Consider the following 17,983-nt stretch of genomic DNA (forward strand, 5'->3'; position numbering starts at 1 on the left):
CAGGCCTAACACTTCACACAGACCGCCATGTTAAAATATCAAAATAAAAAGAAAGCAATATACCTGGAGCTAAATCCTTATATCCTGGAAAGTTGAGAGGGTCTTAAATAATTTAACAACTAACAGTGGACAGGAAAAATTAGTAAGGTGTAATTATAAGGAAAGGTAACCAAAGCCATGTATTTTAGAAATGCTTGTACTGGCTATTCCAGTATCTTTCGAATTACTTTGAATACAACAATTTATTTATTTCTACGGTGTTAATTAGGTAAAAGTTGTATTTTGTTAATCAAAACACCTGGCAGAATTTGTTCAGATTTCCTGTTTATACCAATTTTTTTTAAGTTTATAATTTAATTTCTATTTTAATCAAAGTCTGGAGTTTCAAACTTTAGAGGCTTTCTGCAGTAATGAGGAAATTTCTACTAAATTAAAATATTTTTATCTATCTATATACGTGTATATACTTTGTAATACCTAAATTAGCACCTGAAGAGAAACGTCAGCTAAATATTGTTTGTCTAAATCATTGTTAAAAACAAACACCACCCCCCTGCCAAAGGCCATCATCCTTCCCTTTTTGCCAAACATATATTAAGACTACTTCACAGGTACATTTTCAGACAACTACAGTACAGCACACTATCCAGCTTCTCACATATAAATGAGAAGGGGAAAAGAAAAGCTAGTGGCCAAAATCATCATAAAAAAAAAAAAGCAAACAGCAAATTCTCTTTAACAGACAGGTTCATCTGAGGTATGTAACAATATCTAATAATATTCAGAGCTATGTTAAAAGGCTAAATTATTTTTTCAAAACAGATACAAAAAATATTCACACAAAAGGAAATTTTTAAAGGAACAGATGAGAGAAATTAGATGAGGCATGCATAGTTATCAACTGATAAAAATAGAAGAGGAAATTAATTAATTACAATATCTATATTACATATTTACAATAGGATGCTGTTATTCACATATAGTGGTACTTACATCCCTGTACAGCCAAATCTACAGCCCAAACCAAAGTCAGATGTGAAAGAAAGCACAACAATGTCAGTGAGTACTAGGACGTAGAACAAGGAAAGTGTACATTTTGTTCTTAATAAAAGAAAGCTTTCAATAACTTTGTAGGCATAACATGCAATAGTTTCACATAGAGAAGCTGGTAAATTGAGAGGGAGAAAGCTGTGCAATCCACTCACATCTATGTAGTTGGCATTAATGTAATCTGAAGATGGGTCATCTTCAACAGGTTGCAAAATCACCCTGGAGTGGTCATCTGTAAAAACCAAGTGGTTACGGTGCCTTTTTGAAGTGTGATTTTAAGTAAGATTTTACGGCAAGTCATCTAGAAAAGCAAAATCGGCTGGCACAAGCACCTCACCATTTACAACCCTTAAGTAGTAAGCGTTTACACAGAATTACAAAGAACCAGTTTGTCTGAGGTCTCCAATTACTTCAAAAACATTCACTAAACTTCATTAAGTTACCTGAAAGGTATCACACTGTTACACATGGTTAAAAAGACACAAAGAAACCAGGTTACTTGCTCAAAGTCCCTTTTAACATCAGCTCCACTGATGGTAATCTAGAAAAACAAAAATCCTGATTACTGTTTCCTTATTTCTGACCCAGCCTGCATAAGTTCATACTGAGACAATAAGAAAACCAAGGAAGTCACAACATAGAGGTTAACAATGCACTTGGGATTTGATGAAGAGGTAACTTAACTCTACACGCACTTCTCCGGTAGCTTCGTTCCTGCGTGTTCAATTGCATTTGTAAAACAGTAACAAATTGCGAATTACAGAATTAACATCCAAATGAGTGCTAGCTTGTTGCTGTTAACATGCTTACCACAGCTTGCACAACAGAGATGCAAATGTGAAATTCAGTCTGAGTTATAAAAGGAAGAAAGTTGAACTGTGAAGGACAAAAACATGCTGGAAAAGGCACTGTCCTCCTCGTCCGCTTGGGGTATTAAGCAGCACGCCACTGGAGACTTGTAAAGAAAGAGAGAACACGGCACAAGTAACACATGACTACAGCTATATCGCTCAAACCAAGCACACCGATACTCACATGCTATAATGTTTCCATAGCGGTTCTTTGTTCTGTTTTGATCCTTCTTAGCGACATCCCAAGAAGCTGACTGCCCCTCAAAGAAACTCTATAAATAAAAATGTTCCGAAAGAAAACATTCTGACCATTAATTTATCTCCAAAAATAACAGTTTAAAAGAACTGCCCTACCACAAAGTCAGCTCAGCTTTGCTCGTCCACTCTGGTCACCCAGGCGGGACCATGGTGCAGAAACGTATCTAGAGAAGAAGGGAGGCCCTCTCCCTCTGACTGCTACAGGTCAAATGGGCATGTCACTGAGGGACTCCAGAGGGATTTCAAATCCTGGAAACGCTGGAAGGCTAAACTTGCTTGGACATACTTGCTATGGAGGAACAACAGTAAGCTGTGAAAGCACAGGGAGACCGACCACCTTTCTTACAAGGCACCATAATATACAGCCTGCTTACTACAGCATTACATTGCTTTCCTCATATTGCTTAGTAAAATGGCTTTTCTTCCTACAGAACCCTCAGGAAGCCTACTCTGCCAATGTTTATTGTTAATGTTAGTTTTCCTCATATCCCTCCCTCTGGCCACTAGCAAAATTATTCTACATTTTTAAACCCTTCTTAAGAGTTTGAAGTCTCAGAAGTGATAGAAGCAGCTTTTATTCCTCCTCGGCTTTTTCTTCATTGCCCGTAGATATTGTACAGCTGTTGCATGTCTATGCTATTCTTTCCTTCCAGATGCTCTCTTATCCTGATCTGGGTAAGTTACCTCCAGAAAGTACACAGTAGCCATGGAAACAAAACTTTAATGTACATTCAGAAGCCCAAGCCCGGGCATAGATGTCGTATATGGTAATAGAAGCAGCAGCAAGCAGGAAAGCACCTGATGTGGCACCAGGGACCACCCTCCCCCCAGCACTGGTTGACACTTGGGCTCAGCCCTGAAGTTAGGCAGAGCATAACAAAGCGTATTTAAGTAAAAGAGAGGAAAAGAGAATATTCTTTTAAAAACCACACATTTATTTATTCCAGTGATTATGTTACAGTAGAGACAGCTGCAGAAAGGAGAGAAGGTTGAAAACTGAGTCAGAAGAGATTACTTACTCAGAGAAAACTCATTTTAAACCTAGCTGTATTGCAAGTGACCTTGCCATTACCATTCCCATCTTTACTGTGTGTCCTGCCTGATACTCTAATCCCAAAGAATCACAACAGATTCAGAGATCAGAAGCAAAATGAATCTGTACTCATCTTCTACATCCCGTGCAGGGAATTTTTTGCTTCATTTTAACATTAAAGTTGTAAGTAGACATGCTCAGGCAGGTCTAATTAGAACTTCCAAGATGTTACTACCCTCAGCATGTTTTCACTACTTCTTAGCTGGAGTTTAGTCCCAGTATTGTCCTACTGGGATGCTATAATAAATCATGAGAGTGCTTCCAGTCAGTGCTTTGCGCAAAACCAGCCAGGTTAAATCTTTAACCTAACCCAGGATATCTGCACTGAAGGTGGCTCAGAAAGCTCACATAACTAATTACAGCATTTCAACTAAAAAGCAGCAATAAAAGGGTGGCAACTTCTTACAGTATGTTGAAAAAATTCAGCAGGGCACATGTTCTTATACCCTAGGGAACATATGTAGCTCTTTCTCCAGGCATTTGTAAAGGCTCAGACCATTAGACTACTTCACTATTTCACTTTTGGGTTACATGCATAGGAATCTTATGCCTGCTTATTTTTCTCTGTTTTTCACTTAAAACCATGACATTTAGTTGCATCCTTTTGCAATGCAATGCAAACAAAAGGATGCCCCTTTCAAAGGGATTTTTCCTAGCAAAAATCCACCACTGAAGATCTCACCTCATACTCCTCTTTAAATCCATAGCTGTCAGAGGTCTTCATCAGGTTAATATGCTGCAGGAGATCAGCCACCCTGATGGCAGGGTGCAGCTGCCCAGTCTGGTATGGGGATTCTGTGCCTTCGCAGAGGTAACGAGGGACATCCAGGAGCCGGCTGGACTCTGCTGTTGCACTGTGGTTTTCATCTGTATTCACAAGAAATCAATGCGTTAGGTACCTGCAGAGCAATAACACCTGCTGCTACACATATCACCATCTATTTTCAACGTCTTCCTTCAAAAACATGTCTAATTTCTGAGAATGCAGAGCACTTACTCTCAAGCACATAAATACTGTGAAGTACATAAAGGAATTTAACTGCAAACACATACAAAAGTTTGCAATCCTTCATCCCGCAATAAAGATGTCTAAAGGGCATTTTATTTGAAGCTACAAAACTTTATGACGTTAATGTACATGGGAACTCCAGCCTCTATCACCTAAAGTAACTCTTTTAATAGCTAATATGTATCAACAGCAATACTACACCTTAAACAATAAATTAGAATAAGTCTGTAGTGGTATCAGCACATCATTTGTCTGAAGCCAACAAACAGTAAATTGAGATCCCAGTAAAAAAGAGAAGCAATTGCGTTACTGCTTCAGAACACCACCTCCATTTAGGAAGACGAATCAGCACTTCAGAGTGGTCATTTTAACCCAGGTATTTTAGTAGAGAAATGAAAATGTTGAGTGTGCTGATTTCAGCTGCAGTTTTTGCTCTGTATAAACAAAGAAGTATCTACTAATGCCCTATGCTACACCAATCCTGTTATCAAAACCAAATGTCAAAACGGCATGAAGTGATTACATTTTGTCAATCCTTTCTGTGAAACAGTGTTTGTTTGTGGTTTTTTTTGGTTGGTTTTTTTTTTTTTTTGGGGGGGGGGGGGTGTTGTTTGTTTGTTTAAATTAGCAATCAGCAGTTCAAATGAATTTAAAGAGATAAAAAAAATTCTAATTGAAGCCTTTTTGGAAAGTACCTACTGAAATTAGAATTGGATAGCTGACCCCTCCTACACTTCTTTGAAATCAGTCTACCGTCTTCCTTGCAAAGGATTCAGATTAGGAAGTAAAACACTCTAGGAAAAAAATGAACACCTCAAGGGTTGTGTTTTCTACAGTTCGCCAAATGCAAACCCCATTAATGCTTTCTGAAATGAGATCTCCTAGTAAAGACTAGGATTAAAGACTCTTTAAGCTGTCACACAAGTTGCTAATTTCAGTACATGCATGCCTCACTAAACTGCTTAATAATGTGAGTGGCATGCAGCAGTCACTTTTTATTGTAGTGTAACCCATATTAAAACATACACATTCTAAACTACTTCAGGATTTGCAGTTCTCCCCATTCCTCGCAGAATACTTACCAGTAATAGGCACTTTAACCCATTGAAGCAGCAAAAAACAATGAGTGAACAGAACATAAGAAATTTATTTCAGGACTATATTAGAAAATGACTAAAAGAAAATGTCATTAAAAATTGTTAAAGCTTCACAATAGGTAACAATGAAAGCCATTTTAAAAATATAAGGGCCACATTATTATGCCATCACTGAAATGACAGGGAGTTGAGAAAAAAAAAATTGTCATACTAACTTAGTGCTAATGTACACAGAATGGAAAGTAGCATTAATAACCTATACAGGAAGAAAAAGGAACCTGGTACAGCTACAAATAAGAGCTTCATATAAATAACATGTTCTACAATGTAGTGCCCATAAAATTTTGTTCATCTCTAAATAAAACAGAGGAAAACTGTTTGGTGATGCTGGGCCAAGTGAGAGCTATGTGGAGATAGAGTAGGCTGAATGGTCTAGTTCCAATGGAACAAGATTGCAGGTGGGTACCCAACCCCTTCTCTGTGGTGTGTCCAAAAGCTCATCTACTTCTCTCCACTATTTCAGTCCATGCCATGAAAAATATTACTTCTTCCAACTAGCATTGTTCTGCTTATTCCAGGAGACTGTCATGCCCAAAACACCATTACCAGTAGATGGAAATGCAGACAGGAACTATTAAAATGTTCTTCAATTAATTCCTTGCCCTTGCTGTGCACAGCTGCCTGTATCTGCATCTGCCACAATGTAGTGGCAACACACTGACCTTTGGAATATGCTTATAGCCTGAATGAGCTATTAGGAATAGCTTGACAAGTATCACCAGATAGTATCTCTGTAGCTTGTAAGTGCCTGAAATGAAGCTAAAAGAGACAAGAAGATCTTAGAAGAACTTCAGGAAAACATCCATTTTTTATAAATCCATTGATTTACTTTCAGTAAGTATTCAGAATTACTGAGTCTAACCCTTTGCTCTTTCAGAGTCATCTATTCCACCACCCCTCATAAACTTCTTAAACCACCTGGTTAGGCTTCCTTGGACGCAAAGTGGAAGGCTCCAGCATCTAACTGCTCTGATGGTTATAAACTTTCTAAGACACTACTGTAGTCAAGAGAATGGCATTTGCAACATTATCAAAAGGAAATGGGCAGAATATGACTTGATAAATCTCTTACATGCTGAGTATACCCAGCCTGACAAAGACCAAAGACTACTCACAAATAGCAATTTGCTGTTGGTCTCAGAGGACGCTTTACATGAAGATCTGCAAAGACTCCTCCTGGGTATATTTTTATCAATATTTTTACCCACAGATCGCACAGTGGGATAGAAAATGCCCTGACAGTACGGGCAGAGGGCACTGAGTGGTAAAGCCTCACACGCACTTCACAAGTACAGGATCAGATTTCAAAGTTATCATGATTATTTGGGAGACAATGCAAAACTCAACAAGGTTAATTAAACAGTGAATGCAACATACTGTATGTAGGAAAGGGAAGTCAAATACATAACTACAAAATGGAGTAATGGACTGAGTAATGATAACTGGGATTTTAGCGGGTAACTCAATACAAATCAGCAATATGAGTGCAATAAAAAGGACAAAATACAGTTCAGGTAGCAGGAACGCTACAAGTAGGGCATGGAGGTACCTATTCCATTCATCTCAGCATTGAAATGACTTCTAAGAACTGTATGTGATTTGGGGCACCACTATTTAAAAATTCAACCTATGAGTTGGAAAGTGTTTAGAGGAAAAGAATGATAACAAGTTTAGAAAATGTCAGCTACAAGACGCGAGTGAAAGAACTCAGTTAAACTCAACTAGAAGAGAGACAACTGAGGACACATAAGCCTTTCGATGGTTAAAAGACTGTTTTAAAAGGACAAGAGTGACTCAGTTCTCCATATTTTCTATGAGTGTCTCAAAAGCAAATGTCTCAATCCATAGCAAAGAAGATTTAGTCTAGATTAGTCTAGTTAGGAAAAACTAGGAGTGAGCAGTGCTAATACTCAGTCGTAACACCCACTTAGTAGTAATTAATATTCAGAAAATTGAGCTTTGGGTCCCCATTAACACTAATATGCATCTGAATTTTATTTTTACTTAGGAGAAGTAAGGCACTGGAACATACCACTGCAAGAACAGAATTCTCTTCACTATGAATTTTTAAAACACAATAGACAATCAACTGCCGGAAGAGTCCGCATTATACATATAATGTCTCATCTCAAAAAAAGAGGAGGGATTAAATTGCCTCAGGTCCCTTTAAGCTTTACTTCTAGGAATCTAATTTTCAGCTTTAGTTTATATTTATGTCCACTTCTTGATACTTGTCTTTTATCCTAAACCAACCTCAGCAACTGACTGAAACTCAGTACTGCACATTGTGTTTCTCAAACCAAGAACTCGGGCACAAATGATACTTTTATCTTTGTATTTATTTTTTTTTTTTTTAAACCCCACCCAATACATGCATTTAGTGTAGATGCAACAGAAATAAGCAGCTTGGCCACTCCCAACATCGGTTCTTTTTAAAGTAGGCACAAGCTGAAAAACTTACTAGTTAAGGTCAATTGAAATATGTAATTAATATAGGTATATGGGAATATTTGTACAGAATTTACAAAGTTGTTTCTTCTTGGATATTATGGAATTTTTTCACTTTTCTATTTTTCTTTTAATTCTTGTTACTTCATTAGAAAATTGAGCTTTCTGTGTCAAATAATGCTAATAAGGATCTGAATTTTATTTTTATGTATCTCAACAGAGGTCTAGTTTCACATGTCAGTTCATTGGAACTCAGTTTGAACGCTCTAGGGAGAAAAGTTTTAGTATTTTCCATTTACCTATTTCCTTATTTACTCTTCAGTTAGCATGGACTAGGAAAAACTTCCTAATGAGAACATAAAATAATTTTTATTCTAAAAGCAGTGTCAGTTTAATTCTGAATTGATAAACTGAGTGTAGAGTTATTTCCTGACAACAGCATAGCTATCTCTTACATAAAAAAAAAAGCTGTTTCAACGTTCAGCCATGCAAGGAGATGAAACTCATGCAGGAATGGATAATGAAGGACTAGGGTCCTCACCTAACACAGCTGTCGGCACAAGTGGATCATTGGGCACTGTAGGAAAACAAAGCTCATGAAGAAATACATTACCCTCAATTTGTGTATTTTTATGAATAAAACCAATATACTTCACAATATAACCAAATGATAACTAAAACCCATTAATTTTGTTACAACAGAAAACAGAATGAATACACAGTTCCAGAAAGCATCCTGAATAAAAGAGGAATGAAAGGCAATGATTTTGGACTTCAGAAATGTAATGATAAAGGCAAAGAGATTCTTACTGAAATGAAATAAAGAATCCATTACATGCAATTTAGTTTATGAAAGGGCTCCTCTTTCACTATAGTTCGGTTGCTTCACAGTAAAGATTCACTTTCATAGAACCAACTCTTTATTTTTAAACCCATTCTCTCATGTACTTGAATAGCTCATCTCAAAAGAGAATGGTATTTCTTTAAAGTCTTCAGGTAATTAAAAAAATATACATATTTACAGTTAATAGCTTTTTTTATGTGCAGTGCCAAAGATATTACTCTTAATGAGTAGAGCAAAATTACAGATATACAGATGCAGATGTTCAAATGAAATTAATAGAATTAATAGAATTAAGTTATCACTAGAACTGTGCAGAGACAAATGTAGTTTTGGGCAGGAAATGGCAGAATCCAAAATTTGTTTTTGTTCCAACCTGGAACATAAATTTAAAATATCAACAGCTCTGTGACAAAACTGAGCTCCCGTTCTCAAGCAATCTGTCTAGAAGTTTGTTGCATAGCAGGAAACTCCGTAAGCTTGGAAGGTTCTTTGCTTCAGCACAGATGATGGTCAGGACTGAATCCTCCAACACCCAAAAAATCAGATACTGGAAAACAGTGATGCCATACTTCTTTGCCAACCAACTAGGACAGCTGTGGTGGCTGGGGCTCATGGGCTCTTGACATCACGTCAGGCTACTTGGAAAACTGTCCAAGTGCGTGGCAGCCAGGGCTCACTAATAGCCCTGTAGGTTCCTGATGGGTACTTTCCCTGGGATTCACCATAACTTAGTCCAAAACAAGCTGTCTTTGCAAACCTGCCTCCACAAATTTCAACACCAATAAGACATCAAACTTCGGAGAACTTTCAAATGACTCCAGCCAAAACTGTGGAGAAAAACTCACCGGCTGATATTAAACTCCTATTTATAATTGGTTACGAGACACTTAAAATGTTAGCGCACCACAGTTTGGTAAGCTTCAATAAACTGAGCAATAAATCCTCCTCCAAAATCCATTTCCCTTATAACAATCAGGAAAGAACTTAAGAGCCTTAAGGGGTTTATTTTGCTCAAGCATGGTAAGCAGTATTGGGAGGCAAGAGAAGGGAGATGGAGTGCCATTCCCAAAAGATGGCAATTCAGAAGCGGCTCAAGCTGCCCAGATCTGTTCGAAGCCAAGCCACAAGGCCATGTGGCTCTGAGAAGGTCAGCTTCCCGCCAGCTCCATGGCAGAACTGTGTCCCTTTGTTAAATCAAAACACACTAGTTTTGAGATATTTAGAGTCTTCCAGTGGAGTATCTTGTCTTTGTGCAAGGCACAGTGCAGATGCTAGCAGGCAAGCATACTGGACAGTGCTAGTTATAATTCAGACACTTAACAGTCAGCAATCCAAACTGCCAAACTTTGTAAAAACCAGACAGTTGGAAAATCTACAAAAAAGGGATACAAATATAGAGCAAATTTGCAGATACATTAACAAGCTTGTTCCTAAACTTCACAAACAGCAATGAAAATTGTCAATGTTTCCTTCTGTTATAACATTCTTACTGCCAAAAGAAAGAAATTAATTTGGACTTCATATTATTATTCATTGCAGACATGGTGTTATGTTGTAATATTTCACATGTTGGTATTAAAAATCCTCATGATGGAAAACTCAATTTCAGATTTTAATTGAGATACTCTAGAGGTGTAATATTTTCCCTAGAACATGTATCAATGCATACTGAAGTACATGTAAACATTTAAATAATTGGTCACATACCAATAAGGATAACATAAGAACATCTCTACTCAACCTGTGGGTTTACCAGTGTTTCTAGAAAACCTGGAGCTTACAATAATTTTCCTTAAAGAGTATAATTGTTTTCCATGTTTCCAAATTCACCTGCGCTCCAGAAAATCTGCCACTGTCATACTTACATCTGGGGCTGAAGTTATGAGAGTCCATAAATGTGATTGAAAGGGGATCCTCTGCATGCAGGGTGCTCTGGTCAGCGTAACTCCGATCCATTGCATTCACCATGTGTGTCATCTCCTGGCGGGTGGTCCCCATGGCATCCTTGCGCTTCTTTGCAAGTTTGCTGCCCAGCCAAAAAAAAACAAACACCCAAACCACCTTAATATTTGATGAACATTGATGTCTACAGTAATCATTATCTACAATCCTGAGTGACTGAAAAATTTGGCTGATTTTCCTGTGTACAACTTTTCCAGAGTGAAATTGATAAAACTCCGCACCCTGCTATGAAAAAGTCACAATTGTGTGTTTTCTGTACATACACAAATGCTGTAATAGAAGTGCTAGCTTCTGTACCCTGGTGATATTTTTTTTTCCTGCAGTGTAATTACACTAATATAAACAAATTACAGAATATAATTACATTTTAACTGAAATGATAAATAACAAGCATCTGCGCATGCAGTTTTATCAACCATCTCCATTTAAATCGTGTTTTGATTTCATAAATGGATAATTCATTCCCCTTGCTTGCCTTGTTAGGAAGAAATTATTTAACCTTCTGAATTACTTTGTTAGGCAAAACCTCTATGAAATAACAAAAGAAACATAATTATTTAATACGGATTCATATTACCTTTTATGTTAAAAATTGTTCTTCCCATTCAGTACACAAGATACAACATGATACCATACTTTGTTCCCGACACTAAACTTTGGTTCTTTAAAAAATGAACACACACCTCCTCACTACTCCATCCTTGCATGCAGTTGGGAACATCTTAAATTTTGACATTAACAGTCTTACACTCTGAATGTATCACAGTTAAACAGCAACCTAATCTGTATGACTAAATCCCCAAATTAACAGCCAATGCCCTTAAAGTGCACGCTTCAGAAATATATCTTTATGCTTTCCTTTTGACAAAGAACTTGAAGTGATTTTCACTGTCTCCAAAAGTCAGACGGAAGCAGATAATATATTTTAATTATCAGTTAAAGTCTACTCCTCTTAAAGCATATATCTCAAGTAATAAGAAGTATGCAGAGCAGCATGAAGTGCACCTTGGTTCTGCAGGAACCTCTGACATATATTAGACTGTTCTGAAATCTCCTTGTTTTCATCTGAAGTTGTGACTGCAATATAGTAGGTAGCCAACCTGCTTATTTGGATAAATCTGACACCAAGTGGGAGAGGCACAATCATCAGTGAAAATACTGGGTTCTTGAAAATGTATGTTTAAACCATAGCTTAGCTTCACAAGCTTTTTCTGCATAAAATATCATCAAATGTCCTGTTAACTCTTTAGACAGTTTTTATCTTACATTTTTCTGACTAAACAGACTGCTTGTTCTTCCTCTATTCTCCGATAACTTTTGATATTCTGTACTGCATTCTAATAGTAGATAAGAGGAATATTAGTGTAAATTACCCATCCATTTACTTGTTAAGTCTTGGGAACATCTACCAGAAAAGACCTACACCACTCTCTAGGGCAGGAACACTTCATGTTGTTTCATATTTAAGAAAATGTTAGAGGACTGTTTCTTAATAGTCTTGGCTCACAGTAAGGGACCACAAAGTTGGATATAGAGGGACAAAGCACTTTGGAAAATAACAAAGATTCTTTCACCAGACTCATCTCCTTATGTTGTTGTCCTGTCTACTGTCCACTCCACCCCCCACTTCCCCCCCCTCCCCATTTACAAATTGATTAGTTGGAAAATTACTACTCAATAATGCCCTCACTACAAAAATCCCAAAGGTGGTCTCTATAACTATCTTTTTTTTTTATCAAACCCTTGTGGTATGCATGAGGGTTCTGTGTGTATCAGCTGTTCAGTAAGAACTGAAAAAAAACCAACAGTGACAGTGGGATGCCCTCACTAAAATGCTTTATTTTATAAACTTACTCCAAAGATTACTTAAGAAAAGCTGGTTTAAACGATACTCTGGTCAAACAAATGAAGACCATCAGAACTTCCAGAAGTGAAACTGCTTGAGCTTTATAACTCGTTCCCAATACTATCAAAGCTTTCACAAAACCGGCATTGCTAGTTCAAACTGGTTTTTTAAGTTTCAAAGCCTTTCAGTCACTATACTTCAAAGTATTTCAGTCTCTATACACTAAAGATCACCTTTTTCTAGCCACCTCAGAAATGGAACAAAAGACTATTACATCTCATCTCTTGACTATATTAAGCCTTACTTTGAAGCATCAATTTGTAATCGAACTTGCTAGCTATGCTAAATAGATCAACAGCTATTAAGACTTTCAAGTGATTAGCTTATTACAGTAGCTAGTTTCTTATGCTCTGCTTCAACTCCTAAAAGGGCCCATTGTGCTGTAGCACCGCAACCCAAAGCTGCTGCGAAAGGGGAGGACAGCTTTATTGTTCAACAGCACCAGGCTCCCTCGGGGTTTGACTTCTTTTTCCTTTCCTCACTCAGCCAAAGGCACATACAATCTATGCTTCATGATAGTTAAGCAAATGGTTAGGTTAAAGTACTCGAGGCTGACAGAAAGCTTAAATGATTCTCATTATCTGCTAAAGGATCCAGTTGGGTGAACCTGTGCAGGTGGGTGTTTCAGTGGGAGCTGGAGGGGAAAAGTGCTCCATCATAGGATGAAACCGTGCGGTTAATTATCTTGAGCTGAAGCAAATTTAACAAAGAAATTATAATTTATCACAATAAGCTGGAGAATGGCAGATAGCTAAGCCAGCTTAGCTTTTTTTTTAAAATATTTTATTTTAAGTTTGTTTAAAGAAGTCAACTAATCTGCTTAAAAATGTGGAAAAGCATCATCAGACACCACCAGTTCATCAAGGCACTTGAGTACACTCTTAGATCCCCTCTGAAGTCAAGGGCTTTATGCATTTATTTAAAATTAAGAACGTGTGTAACTCCTTTGCTCAAGCACAGCCAAAACTGCTGCAGACCTCACAAAAACTCACTTGGTCAAGATGTATAAAAAAAAGTCAGTTTTGCTCGTGCAAACCAATGTCATAAAGATCCACACTTTAAAATGTATATGCAAAGCACCTCACAAACAACAAATGCAGACCACTTCACAAAAAATATTTCTCTGAATAAAAAAAAAGGTTGGTAGTGCAGAGGCAGATGGGTTGCTCTGTCACTTGTAGGGCACAGACCTATTTTTTAAAGGTTTGGCATCTGTCTACGATCCGCGTAGGAGAAGTAGTGCATAGGATCACTCCTGAGCTGATATGTTAGGAAAGAACAATTTGTGATTTACGAGCACAGTTCCCTAGCCAGGAAATGGGAAAAGAGTTTTTTTCTGTAGTGTGATGTGTCACTGTGAATCATAACGCAAATAAATTATGATTACAATAAAGTAAAATGATAGTTATGGGAAGAACTGTAGCAAAAAGCAAAAGTCTCAATATACAGTTAGAAATACAATATCCCTTTAAAAAAAAACAGGGTAAGAATAACATGAACAATGATACAAGCAATTTTTCAAGCCTGAGGATAAAGAAAAGTATCAATAAAAGTTCAGGAAAATTATAGAGACTGTTTTTTCTTTTTTAAAAAGGGATACTGCATCTTTAAAACATGTAAAATAGTAAGTCACCCATATTCTACTTACAGATAGTAGGAGTAAGAATAGTAGCTCCTCCTGGCAAGCAAATCACAGACAGTGGAAAAAGAGAAGCAATGGTGAATGAAAAGCGTGACTCTGTCACATTCAATAAAGCAGAGAAATGTGCATTTAAAAAAAAAAAAAATTGAAAAAATTATGTTTCTTTGGTTAGCATTTCAACTTGCTCATGCACAAACTAGCCTTACTTTGCCATGCAATTAAAAAAAAATACACTAGCATATAAAAATGATTTGTTTTTTAGAAAGATCACTTGAGAAAATTACATGCTGAGATTTCATTTATTGCAAAAAATTTTGAAAATTAAATGGATTGTGTATTTTCAACATGCACTTCAGCATAATATAGTGATTACCACCTAGATGTCATGACAAATGAACAGCTGTGTACAAATCTTGTGCAGTAAATAGGCTTTTTACTTTTCAGTTACAAAAACTAAAGATTCCATTAATAAATACGTTTAATCAGGAAACAAATTTTAGGTCATTCATTTTAACATCTTTATCGGTACACAGGTGTATACATATATGTTTGTATGTGTACTATGTGTAGCTATATGAGTACACACATTTTAAAGAATGCACATTTACAACAGATATGTGTGTACTGACATATATACCACACATTTCCTGAATGCAAACATATGCTTTCTATTTTAAAATCTTACAATTGGAAATGCTGATGTAGTCATGCTAAGCATTAAAAACATGGAACGTAAACAAATGGAAGGAAATGAAGGACATTTGGCAATAGTCCAACAATGACTTTGAAAATAAAAACGGCATTGCTTGTTAAAGATGCAGTATCCCTTTTCTTAGCTGGTTTGATTACTCCAGTAAAACTCTGTAAGAGCTGTTAAGAGCTTCATTTGGGAAAACTTCAAACCAATTTGTACAAAATGATCAGGCAAAGCCTAAAACATCTCAAGCTCATGAACAAAACTGCTTAGCACTCCATTTTTCAATAAAATGTAATGTTGGCATTTAATCAGTTTGAGATAGTGATGGCTGTGCATACGTTTTAATAAACCAATGAAAATGCGGAAACCATTGTTTTATCGACTTTTCCATGTAATAAGCTGTGGTCAATTCAGATACCAAAAGGGATACTACATAATGGATCACTAAATATGTACACTACAGAAGATGATTCAAACGGATCGGTTTTCAGTCCCACCACAACTAAGTGAAGTGTGCTTATGTATGTGTGAATGTGTCAGGGTTTTTACAGCTGTTCCTGGTTTTGTGACATGAATTGCCCTGATTCACTAGATGGACTGAATTAACTCGGGTATACAAAGGTTTTCTACGCTTTTTGTAAGAGACCTTGACTAAACCTGATATTAAAAAAAACAAACTTGCCCACTTCCCCTAAGTGGAGGGAGGTGAGGAAGGGAGAATGGCACACCTATAACATACGCAATAGACAACCAATTAAACTATCATGATGAAAAATTGCCAAACATTAAAGATTCATTAAACAGGTTAATTTCTGACCTATTTTGAATATAAAATAGTACAGGAGTTTAGAAATGTTATCTGCTTTAGAATGGTGATCAAGTATCATTCCTAAGAGGGTACTGCCTTCACAGGTTCAGGAGGGAAGGGGGAAAAAGGGGAAATTTTAAAATATCGTTTCATGGACGTCATTAACTTACTTACATCAAACAATTCAATAGTGAAAGTACGAGTATAAAGGACTCTGAATGCAAGAGGTAAAAAGGATAGGAAAAATGAACACATTGAATTTAAAGCTTTTGTTGTTGTTGTTGCCTGCAAAACTAGTCAATCCCATCTGGAAGTGACCGACATTATGTAGTGGTAGACAGTCTCTCTCTCACACACACATACGTGCACACACACAGAGTCTTCTATTAAAAATAACGGGACCACTGCAACACGCACTGAGAAGATGGTACTTCCCAGCACATATCTTGCAATAAAGCTATAAAATAGAGATTTCTTCCTAAAAGCTGAAAACCATTTTTTTTGTTGTTTTTCAAAAATTGTGTAAATAAAGAAAATTGTCTGACTGTATGTCTTTTTTGTATATGATGAGTTGGACCTTTTGCATATGTGTTAATTCTCAATCACAGAGGTAAACAACAGAGAAAAGTAAAAGCACTTTTGGGAAAAATCACATATGTAGCTAACTAACACAGAACACTATAAGCATACCTAATGTTTCTAATGCAGACGTTTCTCCTCCAAGTTATATATCTCCAGGAATAATTGTAAAGAGGCAATAAATTAAAAAAATCTAATGCAAACCAGTAATTATAACATATAGAATGATCTTAGGCACAATTCTAATTTTTTTTTTAATCTTTAAAAATACTAGCGAGCTGCGTTTCAGAGGAACATTTGCAACATTTACAAATACACTTTTCATTAAGACTTCTGCAAAAGGCAAGGGAACGCAATGCACACACCACTGGAAGACAAAGATCTCATTCTACCCAAGAGAAAGCAGCTTGTGCTCTGTGAAGGGGACCCGTCAGGGAGGGGAGGGCACAGAAAGAGACGAATTGGTTTCAGTGCTATAACTACGGATTTATGGAGCCATATGATGAACTTTCATGCCAGGTTAAAAGAGTTGCAACCACTGAGAAGTCGAGACTTAAAAACTGAGCAATAGGGTAGCACAATTTACTATAGGTAGGAGCATTGGCATGCGGAGTTAGCATTGTACAACGCCAGAAGATGGCGATATTGCTTACTGTCTAAGACAGCACTGAAAAAATTAAAATTCATTCAAATTAATACACTTCCAAACAATTTCATGCACTAAGGACTCGCTAGATAATTTTACAGTGATGTGGTATGACTTTTAAGGAAAAACTCCAGGTTTACAAGAGCATAAATAGAGGTATAAAATTACATTATTTTGCAAGTTGGATAACATACAGATACAAATGACTTATTAGAGCTGCATATAGAAAATCAAATTCATTAAATTGATTACAACATGAAAAGTGCCATAAGTTATTCTTTCTTGCTTTGCTTTAAAAAAAAACAACAAAAAACAACCAAACAACTCCATGAATTTCAACTCCAGCCACTTTAATATTCTGTATATTCTTCCAACTGCAACTTAAAACTACTTGGAAATAAGTCAGTATAAGAAAATGTATTGCTACTGGAGCCCAAACACAAAGAAATCCTCTCTTTAAATCTATCATAAGAATCACAGCAAAACCAACATGAAACACAACGAACTCATACAAAAACTGATGTAAGCTACCGGATCTGAAACTTTTATTTTTAAAGACCTGTAAAAAATACCCATTTAGTTATTGTTTGATATGGAGGGGAGAAAAAAAAAAAAAAAAAAAAAAAAAAGAGGGATCAGCACAGATCATTTTCTTACCTTTTTTTGACGATCAATACAACAACAAGGAGAAGTAGGATGAATACCAGAATTCCAGCACTTATTCCTGCTATTTTCACCACTCGATCCGTTTGTTTAGCTGGATCTGGAATCACCTCAGGTTCTTCTGTTGCTGCTGCTAAACGAATCAAAAAAGAAATTGCTTAAATGTGTAAGCACTAGAGACAAGAATATCATAATTGGTGATAATTTCCAGATAATTTCCAAACACATGGGTGTTTTAATACAGTAGCCAGGATACAGATACATATATCATGTGTTTATACATGTACACATATGTATATAGACACACTATAAATTTCAATCTGTGCCATACATTTTCAACACCAAGTATATGACTACATATGTGTGTATA

The 17,983-nt window shown here is 36.5% G+C and overlaps 1 protein-coding gene across 7 annotated transcripts in view; it reads right to left on the minus strand.

Annotated features, from left to right (window-relative positions):
* Positions 1 to 17,983, minus strand: part of PTPRK (protein tyrosine phosphatase receptor type K) — a 412,034-nt gene that overhangs the window by 19,771 nt on the left and 374,280 nt on the right. The window contains exons 14-20 of one of the 7 annotated variants that reach the window (XM_055810498.1): positions 17,608 to 17,743; positions 10,576 to 10,736; positions 8,408 to 8,443; positions 3,935 to 4,119; positions 2,086 to 2,173; positions 1,206 to 1,282; positions 994 to 1,011 (exon numbers count right to left, since the gene is read on the minus strand). In XM_055810498.1, the coding sequence (XP_055666473.1) occupies positions 994 to 1,011; positions 1,206 to 1,282; positions 2,086 to 2,173; positions 3,935 to 4,119; positions 8,408 to 8,443; positions 10,576 to 10,736; positions 17,608 to 17,743 (701 nt within the window). Of the gene's footprint in view, positions 1 to 993; positions 1,012 to 1,205; positions 1,283 to 2,085; positions 2,174 to 3,934; positions 4,120 to 8,407; positions 8,444 to 10,575; positions 10,737 to 17,607; positions 17,747 to 17,983 lie in introns of all 7 variants that reach the window. The other 6 variants (XM_055810497.1, XM_055810502.1, XM_055810501.1 and 3 more) reach the window with 6 other exon arrangements.

This window comes from Falco peregrinus, chromosome 7, assembly GCF_023634155.1.
Source record: "Falco peregrinus isolate bFalPer1 chromosome 7, bFalPer1.pri, whole genome shotgun sequence".
NCBI lineage: Eukaryota > Metazoa > Chordata > Aves > Falconiformes > Falconidae > Falco > Falco peregrinus.